At 40.3% G+C, this 13,579-nt stretch overlaps 1 protein-coding gene across 5 annotated transcripts in view; it reads right to left on the bottom strand.

Moving 5' to 3' along the window:
• The window catches only part of NYAP2 (neuronal tyrosine-phosphorylated phosphoinositide-3-kinase adaptor 2), a 135,686-nt gene that overhangs the window by 73,657 nt on the left and 48,450 nt on the right, over positions 1-13,579 (bottom strand). For all 5 annotated transcript variants that reach the window (XM_071437520.1, XM_071437521.1, XM_071437522.1 and 2 more), the window contains one exon: positions 102-400. In XM_071437520.1, coding sequence (XP_071293621.1) covers positions 102-400 — 299 coding nt within the window. The remainder of the gene's footprint in view (positions 1-101; positions 401-13,579) is intronic.

Raw genomic sequence — 13,579 nt, 5'->3', positions numbered from 1 at the left:
TTACACAAATAGGGAAACATACAGGTAATTCTTAAATGCAACAGGATGATCTTAAGACTGGTTCATCAACTCCCTTTTTCTCAAAGAATTTCAGTGTTTACCTTCAGTCCTGTCTGGTAGTTTCCCACTTTTGCTTGTTGTTCCAGTGTTGACAGTTTCAGACGAGGTGCTCAGTTTGGTGTTGGGGTCTCGCTTCGGTTTTGGAGGCGGCTGCTTTCGAGAGCTGCTGCTTTCATCATCAGTTCCTCCAACTGAATGAAGAGACTGGGATCTGACAGTGAAGCCACTGGAGCAGGGGTGTGGCAGTCTGTCCTGAGGAGCAGGCATTGTCATAAATCCCATGCGGAAATGTTTCCCCACGTAGCTGCCTTCATTTCCTCTTGCTACTTCTCCACCTATGCTGTAAGAGAAAATACAAATATAAGCAAAAGGTCCTCCTTTGCCTGAACCATGTCTGGAACCAGGGTCTCAGTTCTGCCTGTGACAAGCAGATCATGTTTTTGATTTTGAAAACAAGAATTGCTCTTTGGAAAGAAGATGACTACTAGAAAAGTCTAGTTTTCAATATAAGCTGCCAACAACTGAGATATAGATACACTGCTAAGCACTCAGAATTTTACAAAAAGAAATCAAGACAAGCTTTTGTCAGGTTTCATAGTATTGTAACTAGAAATTTTCTACAGAACAAATTTCAAACATTGAAAGTCAGAACTGAGTTTTCAGGAAAACAGGAGACTGTAAGTAGGGCAAAGAATAACACTTTAGAAATACAACAGGGGGTATTGATCCACACCCCCTGACACTCATCTTTGACTACAGATGCTCATGTAGCTTGGGAAACAAGGCTCATGGCATCCAATCAATCTTTTCCCTTGAGACTAAAGAATGGTAGAGAAGAAATATTCTAAAAATTACTTGGCTATAGGAAATGCAACATCACATCAAATCCCCATAAATCTGCAACACAAGCAGCTTCAGACTAGTAAATTACAAATGTAGGAGATGAAAAGGCCATGGAGGTGGGACACGAGGAAGAAAATAACCTCCAGCCATTTAGAAACACAGGTAAAGAGGAAGGAAAGTTCAGTTGAAACAAGTGCTACCATACCAATCACTGCATTTTTCTGTGGGTGGCTTGACTGAGAACTTGATATTATTCCTGTTCCACTCATGCTTATCAGTTCTGAAAAACAGCTCTTACTGGTGTTTATACTGCAAACCAACAGCACATTTCAATTCAAGCAAGTCAGTGACTATGCAAAGAAACTCAGCAACACACACAGGTCAATGTGGGCCTGTTTGCAAGGAGGTTTGAAATGGTACCACTGTGGGCACACAGAAATGTCAGCACAAGAATTGTGAAGCATCAGAAAGCTCTAATTAGCTCCTGTTTCCCCTTCACACAGAGTAAAGCTCTGAGTGGGGTAAGTGCTTCTCTGAAAGTTTCTTACTTGATGTTGCCTTGGTCTGGTGAAGTTTGTATGGTGCTGGAATACATTTCCTTCTTAAAAAGAGAAGAACATTTCTCAAAAGTGTGAAGAGTAAGCAAGGCCACCTCATTTCCACCCCATCTTCACTGTAGGTAAAACACAAGTTGCATTGAATTGTCCTAAAAGTTTCAGACTGGCAATGAGCAATATACAGCCTTGTGCATGATAAAGCAGAACTTTTGTTTGCTTATTACTCTCCCTGCATTCTTATCCCATTTCCTCTCCAAGTGGAGATGTCCACTTTCAAAACTGGTTAACAACAGAACTAACAGGTCTAACTGACCATGTGCCACTTTCCAGGGGCACTGACACCTACCCACATATGTAAATGTGTGCACACACGCCTGCCACACGTGTTCACACACTGGTCCATGCTCACAGCCAAGTTGTTACTAAATCCTAATTGGCATCAATTCCAAAGGGATTTGCAGCCAGAAAGATCAAGAGGTAGAACTCATTAATTTGAATATTTCTAAAAAACCTGTAGTTAGTTTGAATGATTAACTATGCCTCTACTAATCTTTCATAAATTGTTCTGAAAATAGTATAATCCTCTGACACTGGACTACAGAAAGAGCCTGTCATATTATTTAAAGAAGATTACTATCCAAACATGATGAAGAATGCAGGTGGGGAGTCTGCTTCCTTTCTTAAGTCTATTGGATAATCATGTTTAGCAAAGAAAATTTCAGTTTGCCATGTCTCCAATGCTACAATTCTTAACAGTTTACATTATTTAATTACTGCATTTACTTCACTGCTGTGTGAAGGTGTTTGAACCATCCACTATAAGCCAGGTTCTTATGGCAAGCTGGATGGACTTGCACAAATCCCCCTGAGGTGATATATTTCACCCTTTTCCTAAGAATACACAGAACTGCATTTATATGCAGCAGGACAGGTTTTCTGCCAAACTGCTGCATCTTGTATTCCAGAAATTAAAACTTACAAAATGTACTCCTGGTGTCTAAATGCACTGTATCATTAAACAATTAAATCAAATCCTTCTCCCCTGCTTGATTTTTCATTCTTTACTTAATTTCAACATAGATGAAACCCTCACCTGCTTCCTACACTTTCTCCAGAGCAAAGAGCCTACAGCCAGGTGAGAGAGAGGTTGTGGGTACAGATGGGAACAGAACTTGCTGCTGTGCAGCATCACAGCTGGAATAGATCTGGTCTTGCTTTCCTATATCCTCTGCTCAGCTACCAGGCAAAACCAGCACAGCACCATTTCCCTGTTTTCAGCCACATTTAAAGGAGTCTTTGAATGCAGGAGCTAACACTCAGCTGCTGGATAAGCTCTGTAAACCAAAAGCTGAAGAAGATTACTCTCCAATCTTTGGTCCTGGGCCCTAGTCACTGACCAGGATCACAATAGACTTAGGTTTGTTTCCTCCACTGGTAGCAATTCCCAGTATAGGGCAGTGTGTGTCTCCCAGCTGGGTCTGACCAGCTCACACCAGCACAACACACAGTGGGATGCCAAGTTCACACCTCAGCAATGCAGACCAAAATCCCCTGTGTGTAAAGAGAAAGGAATAAATCCAGACTCACACCAAGAACACAAAATCAAAAGCAGGATGGCAGATTTCAAATGTGGCATCCCCTGCCCTCAGGTAGCAGCATCCTGAAGGTCCATTTAGACTTGTGCAATGCAGTCTTGCTGTTGTTACATCATGAACCCAGACAGAATGAAAGGATTTATTTATATACTCCTCCTGCTCACAGCCACAGGAATTGGCTGGGGCTAGCATGTGTCCCACTTCAGCACAACAAGCTGACAAAGGTTTACACATAACTTGCTGTGCAGCAATGACTACAAAGACAGTGAGAGAGAAAGGAGCTGTGTAGATCTCACTCCATTATTTCTGACAGGTAATACTCTGTGCTCCTCATTGTACTGATAATGAGTTCTATCTCATTTCAAAACTGTATTATGTGAGTTGATGCCAGTATTATATAGTTTATTAATATATATGGAAATGCAGATTTGGATTATTCCTCTGGGAAGTTTCAATTTGAACTTGGCCAGATCAAATGCTTCTCTGACAAAGAATTACAGCTTAAATAGCTGTTAAAAATGCAAGACATTTGTCTGCAAAGAGAGCCATGATTATATAACAACAAAATGAATCACATGATTGCTCACGTTAAACACATCAAAGCTGACTTGGTGCTGAAAATGCACTTCAGTGTTTGCCCAGGTCTGGTGACTGATGCTGCCATGGGTGAAGAAAAGGGCAATGCCAAGTGTCAGACACCTTTAAGAAGATTGTTGTGAACCATCTCTCCCTTCAGAGCCACGTTACAGCTCCAACCCCACCTCAGCAGGCCCATGCAGACCGTCGAGTGCTACCAGGTTACACACTCTCTCCTTGGGGGCACTGCAAGGGAAGCAAAATCCCATCCCTCTCCCTCTCCCACACAGTGATGGAATTAAATCACTACAGCAAATACCAAAACAGTCAGATCTGTCTTAAACCAGTTACGGCAGATTTCAGCTTTCATTTCTAAAATATGAACAAGAGATCTGACTGATGGATCCAATGAGTCTCATTACAGCTCCATACAGGTTTTGTCTGCCAGCTGAGTTTTTTGAGGTCAGAACTGAGCTAGCATTAACCCACACTGGCCTGGCTGCTCCTACAGCCTGCTGGCATGTAGGCTGTGGTCATGGCAGGGCTGCACACTTCACAGCTCACTTCTGGTGCTCTGCCTGCTCTTTTCCACAGGGCAGATCCTGGAGTACTGATGTAACTACAGCAGAGAATAATGGAAGAACATCTTTGAAGAACTACAGAGGAGAAAGTCTTTTATATTACTAATTTCACTACATATCACAAGAGTGAAAGTTACAGAGGAAGACTAAACATTAGAAATGAACACAGCAAGTACTCTAAATGCAAACAGCATGGGGAAGGTCATGTCTACCTTGCTTTGCCATGAGTCATAATGTGCCTGCTGACTCTGAACATTTTTTCAAGTTGTTAAGTTAGAAAACTATGGCAAATAAATTTTCATCACATTGATGAAAAATATATGGCAAACAAAAAGTATGCAGAAGCTGTCTGCATCAATCAGTGCGGTCTTTTTAGTTTGCATTGTTCCTATTTAATATTGCAAAGAACAATTTTAATTTGCTGTGCTGTTTCATTACTTGGTCCAGATAGAAACTGAATTAATTCCTGGAAAAAAATTAATAGTTGTATGAAAACTTTTGTTTACTTAGTGTCACTGTTTAACTATAAACAAAATAGAATTGAATTCCTCAGTGCAGCTGTAAGGAGTAGAAATCTTGGACTGAGACCATGAAGTCAGAATACCCTGGAGATAGATTTTCTTCCTAGCTATCTATCAACTCTTGTTCTTGGTTTTCATGCAAAAATTCTCCTATCAGTTTAAATTTACACTGCATTATTTTCATCCCTCAGGCACTAAGAACCCCTTCATAGTTCTCCTCATCTTTGCATGGTTTCCTTTTTTCTTCCTGTGCTGCTTTACATTGGATTTTCTGCTTTTTTGGCACAAGTTCAAAAAGGGAGCTACACCTGATTATAAGATTTGACCTCCAGAACAGGAGGAAGAGGGATTTGCTCTGCTGGGGATGTGTCATCTTTGAAGGTATTTTAATTTCTTTGCTGTGACACATTCCAGTCAGGGACCACAGAAGGTCACCATCCTTCTAAGGGTTGGCATTCCAGGTAGCCAAGAGAAACCATTTCAAGAGCAGCTGCTCGCTCCTCTTGTACTTGAAGAAGATTGACCACAGATGCTGGTTCATTTGCTGGCAGAACCTGAGCTGGGAGTCTCTGCAGGCTCCTCTGAGGAATGGGGAGAGCTGGGAGTTCCAGGGCAGTGAAACACGAGGATGGCCAGGCTCCTTCCCTCCGGGGAGCTGCAAGCCCACGCTGAGCTAATCCCCCCTGACACACTTCTAATCCACCAGGGAAGCCATCTGAGTCAGAGACAGAAGTCACTAAAAAATTAACTGTTATCATAGGAAGAATTTTCTGCAGAAATGACTAATCATCAGCAAAACAAAAGGAATAAAAATACCTAACTCAAGGATCCTGTACAAGCTGGCTTGACTGTGCAAACAACAGTTTATCCCATGGTGTATTTATATTTTCTGGGTTAAGACAGTAGCTACTGCTGTTTTAACCATTTCCTTGCTCTTACAGCAGAGAACACCCAGCTGTGCCCTGCTCATATCAAATGTTCTGCATATGAAGGGCTGAAATGGCTTTGAAATGTCTATTCCCCATCAGAATAAATTATGCACACATGTACTAAGGATGACACATTTTACTTTATATCTGAGAAGCACTTTCAAGATTAGCATAAATTATATTTGTAAATTAGAGGTTGGATGCCAAAACAACAGAAGATATACTATTTTTATCCCCCTAAACATGATTTCAACAGACCATGAAATGTAATACTGAAGAAATAAGGACAGGATCAATCATGGACAATCATGGATACAGGAACTACACTGTAGGTATGGTTTTGCACAAATCTATACCATTTTTATTACAAAAATTAAACATGCAAATTACACACATTTATCTCTATTTTTTTAAAAACACTTGAGAGTTCCCCCTTCTTATTCCCAAAGAACATACACACTTTTTTTTGCATTACTTTTCTGAACTACTCAAACGACTCACTATGATCTCAAATCAAGATCCAGAGGGTAATAATCCCATCCTTTTAGATATAGGCTAAAGCATAAATGAGTTGTGACAAAGGTCAGATTTAGAGCCATTTTGTGCATCTGGAGGACTGCCTAAAATGAGCAGCCAATATGTCTATGCACATCAAATTTCTTCCCTCTACTGTATGCCTCTGCTTTGAGGTAGGAGATCAGGTGCTGCTTAAGAAGTCAGGCCTCTCAGGATATATAGAATACATTAGTGCTACAAAATAAAATTTATTCTTTTATCCCACCTGTCAAACCCACAGGCCCAGGGTTTGATCCTGCAGACATGCAATGACAATCCTGCTCTGAGTACCCAAATAATTGCACTGAAACACCCAAGGAAGCTTTGTGGAAATTGCTTGTGCCTCATGAATCTCTTGTAAGCAACACCAGTCACAGATGTGTATCCACTGCCTATTTTGACACTGGGTTATTTCTTTAAGCCCTTTGTGCTCTTCTTGACAATCTGCCATCCCCAACAGGACTCACAGAAGATTCTCCAGAAGAAACTGAACTGCCACACCACGTTGTGGCTGCACTGTAAGATTAACTGAATCCCTGGGGAGCAACCAAAAGACAGCTGTAATCCCTCTGAGTGCACAATGGGTAATAAAAGCAAAACTAACCAAGACTGTCCACAGCAGGTTTTCCATATGATGCCAGAAAATCTGATTTCAAATGATGATCTGGTATGCTCTGCAGTGAACTATTTTATAATGCTAGACATTGAAAATTCTAGCAATAGTTGGAATTTCAGGGAAAAAGGAGGTAAAAAAAAGCAAAATCAAAACAAGCCCAAAACACTTTATGAGAAATTCTGATAAATTTAAAACTTTGTTTGCTATTTTCAGAACAAATTTAACACAAGCTAGACAGCTTGGAAAAGAGTAACTGAGGAGTAAGGACCTTTCTGATCCACAGAGAGCTCAACAAAATTGTTTCATGAGTCTGAACAGAAGTGCAGGTACTAGTTCTATTTTCCACTGGCACTGCTGCTATTTATAGCAGACTGTCTCTTAAACCAGGGACTAAGGATGCCTGCATTGGGCTGAGCATCCCCAAAGGCCTGGCACTGCTCTCCTCAGCAGGACCAACTGTCCCTGCTGTACCTGGGCTACAGGGACCCCAGGGCTGCAGCCCACCTGTGCCTGGTGACCAGCTGATGCACAGGGGCACATCTGTGGGCTGTGAATGCACAGCACTGGAGAGGCTGGAGTGAAAAGTGCTCTGCTGTTATATGGATACAGTTATTTTTAATTTTGCACTGGGGGATGCACAGCTAAAAGCCAGCAAATGAAAGCTCATATGTTCAGAGTCACCTAGAATTAGACATGGAGCATATGCAATGTTTAAACTGAGTGCAAATGCATGTTCACATTAATGGAGTGGGGTTTTGCATCCTGTCAAAAACAGGTGGAGCTCGACCAAGGCTGTGTTTTTATCACATTCACTGGAAAGCCACATGGCTCAGACTCCATTCTGCCTGAGCAACTGCAGCTAAGTAAATATTTCAATGAGATACGGGAATAAATTAACATGCAAAATAATTCCTGGGCATTTCTGGAAAAAAAAAAGTTTCTTTGGTTTTGACTCAAAGTTTCAATGGAAAAAAGAAATCTTTACAGAGTAAAAAACCCTTTTTGTGGATCAGATGTTGTGAAAAGTTAAAAGCTGAAGAAATTAATGAAATGAGGTGAAACTCCAAGACAGAGGCCTGTAAACCAAGTGCTCTGTGTGGGCTGAGATGTTACACTGGGTCTAGCTTTTCCCAGTTTAGGCTTATTTCAAACACTGGTTGTACAGATGCTCTTCTCAGTCCCCAAAGCAAACATGACACTACGTTTTTTTTAAATCCAAGCTGAAATTGAATTGACAAGGAAATTCTAGTTTTTGAATATGCTTCCTATGGTATCCAGTTCCAAAGAGAAAGGACTCAAATACTTTTTAATCCTGAGTGGCAGTGAACAGGAAGAGCAGCATTTCAGTTTGGAGGAAAATTCCTGACAAATTGCATTTTAACATGACCCATAGCAAAACTTACAGATTATTTTTTACACATCTGGTGACCTGAAGGTCTAGTTATTCACATTATTCTTCTGGTAATATTGTCATTCACAATTTGCAGTTCAAAATACATTCTCTGAGCTGATCTGCCTCTTCATTTCCTTTTCTAAGTGCCCTGTGAGTAGGTAAGAAGGGGAGAGGCACTTCCTGGCATGCTGGGAGAAGGTCTCAGTGGCATAGTTACAGCAGGGATGTGACAGGGACAGTTTTCTGCAACAGCCATCACTCCAGTTCTGTTATATTCATATGGGGCAATTTTGCATCCAGACATCTCAGCACATGACAAAATTTGGAAGTTTACATTCTCTTGAACAGGCATTTGTCTGAATATCTTGGGTACAATTTTAGGCACTGCTTTCTTTGATATTCAGGGTCAGCTGGTAGTTACTAAGGAAACATCTGCCCATTAGCAATTTAAATAGGACTAAATCAAATTTAACCTACAAATTGTATATTAAAATTTTCATTTTAGGGGAACGCACAGTACAAGTTTTTATAAACAGTGCAAGGTTTATTTGGGTATTTTTTCCACTTACAAGGACTCTGGGTTCTGGACTGGTCTTTGTACAGAAAACAAACAAAAAAACCCCATTTTACTGCAGTTTACCCAACCTAGCTACATAAATGTTCTGCTGGATACATCACTCTGCTGTCAGGTTGTGAAACCCAAAGAAGTCTTCAGCAGAAATTCCGTTTTTACCTAGAAGAGCCCTGCCTGGGCCCATCACCTTGACTTTACAGCTAGAATTACTACCCTTGTGCTATTAGGTATCACCATATCTCTGTTCCTTCTGATGTCTGAAGAAAAGGTTTCAGCTCTTTTGTCAATCACTACTCTGTATTTTAAGTGGACAGCAGTGACAATCTCTGCTTTGCAAAATGAAACAGACTCAAAAAACTAAGTCCAGTATTTTTGATAAGTGAAATAAACCCAGGAAACAGGAAAGGGAATCACTCCACAGATGTGTACATTGGTGTCCCTCCCTCCTTCCTCCCAGGACAGTCTCAATCTGCTAAATAAAGCTACATTAAATCCTGTACATCAGTATCAACTGTTCTCCTCAGAACCTGAAGAGGCTTTTCACTAAGATACAAAATTCTCATGAAGATCTCCCTGCTTATGTCACTTTTCTATGTGTAACAAAGTGATCATTATTGCCACAACAGAATATTAATGAGCTTCACATCTAAATTTAGAAATAATACTATAAAAAACTCTTTCCTTGTCTTGACAGATGCCAGTTTCTTAGCCAGGGTTGTCAGAAGCTACTTATTTGTTCATAGAAATAAATTAAAAAGGACATTTTATTTTCAGAAACACAGTTAATTTAATATTGCACATCAGAGCATGTGACAAGCAAGTGTAGTGGGCATAGAGGTGGTCAGGACCCAGTGATTGGAGTGAGGACACTGAGAGAGGCCAGCCAGCAAACACACATCTGTCCCCACTCATGCATGTACCCAGCACAACCCTGAACCCTTTCCACACTGAGGTCCTCCAAAACATTCATTGCATCTCCATTCCCTTTAGAAATCAAGGTGAATTGTCCAAATGCAAAGCACAGAAACTTTTCTCCTCTGTATCCATGCACAGATCTAATGGGCCAGACCCAGGAACTCCAGCAGACTATTAAAAGGTCTTTATGTACACAGGAATTTAACACCAGAGACAACTGGCTACAAGAAAAGCTGCCAATAAACCTCCAAAGCTGCCAGAAATTAGCACATGCTGATTTTCATCACTCACAGAATTACTTTTGCAAATGGGGATGATCAGATAATTTTGGGAACTGCTGTGTTGTGCTTTTTTTTTTCCTGCAAGAGTAGCTTTTTGCCAAAATTTTGAGCAAAACCTATGTCCAACAAGCTCTGACAGTGACGGAAAATAGTGCTTAAATGCTCCTTTAGGGACATGTACTTACATTGCCCAAAGGGTCACCACTACAAAGCTGCAGTGAAATGGAATTTTGCTAAAGCAACAGCTTGTTTTCCAAGCTGTGAGAGTATGTGTGAGGATTTGTTAGAGAGCTAAAACATTAAAACAAAGAGCAACACCCTTGTAACCTGCATTTAATGGTATAATGGTAAATTAAAATGTACTAGTTTAGTTCCCTGCATGAGATGTGATCAGCTCTGTGCTGTTCAAACTGAAAGTGTGTAAATTCCCTTTATTCCTCAGGCAACTCTTCAGAGCTGTCATTTACTGAATGTTATGTTTCAAGTGTCTCAGCTTGAAGAAATAATGCTGTGTGTGCACTGAGGTTGTGAGCTGTGGCAGCCAGGGTCACACAAAGTCTGGACCCGATTTTATGTAGAGATGACAAACCACAAATAATGTGTCGTTGCTTTCCTTTGCTCTAAGAATTATAGTTACAATCTGCAAAGCTGCTGGTAATAAGTTGTAGTGCCTGTACATTTCCAGGTTGCCTAAACCCCTTTGAAAAATCTTCTATCTAGGAACAATAACCCTGATATCATATGAAGTGGATTTCCCTCTCCCAAAGCTACATTGAAGGCAGCAGCCTACTTAAAAACAACTGAAAGGGAAAGAAGCTCTGAGACAATATTTGTGTGAGCTTCCAGCACTGAAGTCCAGATCAGTTATCTGCATGCCAGACTGCACACAGAGGATACTTCTGTCCCTCAGAAGAGTAATTCAGCTATGCTTTTTAATTGTTTATGTATTTTTAAGCCCAAGAAAATACTGTTCTCTGCTCCAGAATATGTGATACCCCTTTCCCTGCCCTGTGACCCAGTGCCCACACAGGGCACAGCAGCCTGTTGTTCTGTCCTTACTGCACCAGCCAGCCCAGAGTTTTCAATTTTGAGATGCTAAGACAAAAAAATTCCTTCAAGGTGGTGCCATGATTAAAATCTGAAACCAGAGCAGCCTCGATTCAAACATTTTAGGTCATTATGTATAAGACTGGAACAGTAGACTTTCAAATCCTACAGAGAAGTCATGACAACATCTTTTAATAGGCACTTTCACCCACTTAATAAATGTAGTGATGGCCTACTGAGCTTTAAGAAATAGCATCACTGAATCATTGAAGTTGGAAAATATTTTTAAGATCATCAAATGCAACCACCAACCCAGCACCACCACTATGTTCACCACTAAACCACATCCTCAGTGCTAGAAGGATGAACCTTACTGGGCTTTGCACACACACTTCTGTGAATTTGCATGTGAAATGATTTTGTACCCTACCTAGAATGGCATACAGAAATGTTAATGTTCCTGGCGGTGAGCAGCTCATTATTCTGGTCTCTAGAATCTCCATCTCATTTTTACCTCAGTAGGAAGTGAAAGATAACAGTTAAATAAGAGCTAGCAGCACCTAGCTATTTAACCAGTGGATACACTGCTTTACAACAAAAGTAGATGATTACAGGTAAGAAAAGACAGATGCAGCACAATTACATTATTGCAGTTCTAAAGTGCCTTCTAGAAACTTTGTGGAGGGAAAGGGTAAAATCAGCATATTTCCCATGATGGGTTTTGAGTTAAACAGTTAAATATGACCTGTTGTCATATTTTCAAGTTTTGCCTTATATCCATAACATACTTAAAATGAGAGCCAAGGCTTTTTTATAGTCCTGCTATTGGATTCTGGAATGGAAAACTAAATGCAATCCCAGGTTGTAGGACACTAGAAAAAATTTGGGAAGTCCAAACTGTGGAGTTTCACAGATGTTTGTGAGTGATCCAAGCTGACACTTTTAATCCACTCTCAGATATTAAAAAAGGGATATTTCATAGGTGTATCAGTAAAATTAGGATAGCTTTGATGCAAGATCCAGAACAGCATCAAAAGGGCTCACAAAATAATAGTATCAAGGAAAGAAATATCTCCTAAGGAGAGATTCCCTTCTATGACAGTGACAAAATTGGGTCATCTCCTAGATGCTAGCATCTATAATTCTTGAAATGCAGATAAAATGCAGATAAAAATAAATAAAAAGTATAAGCTTTCACAAAACATTGGAGTTATTTATGTATATACTTACTAATCTGTGTTTACTGCCCTTCAAGCTGCATACAGAAACAATTAGATGCCTTTTTAGAAGGGATAGTATGGAGCATGCAGATCTATAGCTTTGATTTAAAGAGTATGACAGGCAATCAGTGTGTGTCAGAGGAAGGCCACATCAGCAAAGAGAAATGTTAAAGCTACATTTGAATTTTCTTTTTTAGGACTGAACAGATGAATGTTTCCTTCATGTTCTGAACACAGTGGGATTGGGAAATATTCTGAATTTCAGGCTAGGAGAAAGTGGATTGCTTCAAATTATAAGAAAATGAACAGCACTGATTTTATTCCTCGCTTTCAGCAGAATTGAGTAGTGCATAGCAGAAAAAGGAAAGCCAGATGCATTCCTAAGTCTGTTATATATTTCCACCAGAAGCAGCATAACAACTAGAAATTAACTATTTCCCTACATTTTTCACTCTCATGAGATAAACATTAAATGTAACTAATGAACTGGAAAGAAAAAATAAAGTCTATGGATTAATATTTTTAAAATTATTAAATGAAACAGGAATACAGGCAGGAAATTAAAGGCTGTATTCCTATATTAATACTGATGTACAATTAGAGCAGCTAAAGATCCCTTTTAAAAAGACATCAATATCACTTCCAATGTAAAAAAGGTTTACATTGCTTGTGAGAATATGAACTGAAGCTATTTAAGCTGGGAAGAGTCTGATTGCAAAGTCACAAAACTGTTAAAATGCAGACTAATAGGAAGAAGACACCTAAGCTGAGCAAATGGGTTGCATTTTGTTTTAGAAACCAGAGACTCAAACCATTATTTATTAAGTTTGGAAGAAGCTACTACAAAATTGAGAAACCTGAGCAGGACCCCCAGTCCCTTCTGTCCCACTTCCATGGACAGCCTCCTCACATCCTTTGTCAAAGCCAGGCTCAGATCTGTCCCTCTGTGCTCTGTCAGGAGTACAGAGCCAGAGGGCAGTAGAAACAAACTGCTCTGTTTCCTATGCAGACAAACCAAGGTCAGCTCTTTCCTCCCAAGTGAAGTCACTCAGTGACCGCAGTGAATGTGAATGGCTGCACAAGTGTCTCAGACTGTCCCTGCAGAGGAGCACTCTGTGCCCTGTGCTTCCGGCGGCCAGGAAGAACGTGAGCCAGACAAGTCTCTGTCCTGCTTTTTACTGCAGTGTGCAAGGGAATTGAGAGTCAAAACAGAGCCTAAATCATCCAAAAAACAGAGTACTTGAGATTCAAGCTCCTCAAAATTTCCTTTAGAGACAATTATACACACGTGTACCACTCACACAGTCTCACGCAGT

The sequence above is a fragment of the Agelaius tricolor genome, unplaced genomic scaffold (assembly GCF_023055355.1).
Source record: "Agelaius tricolor isolate 1412-34295 unplaced genomic scaffold, bAgeTri1.0.p SCAF_12, whole genome shotgun sequence".
Lineage (NCBI taxonomy): Eukaryota > Metazoa > Chordata > Aves > Passeriformes > Icteridae > Agelaius > Agelaius tricolor.
This window is presented reverse-complemented; position numbering and strand designations above follow the sequence as displayed.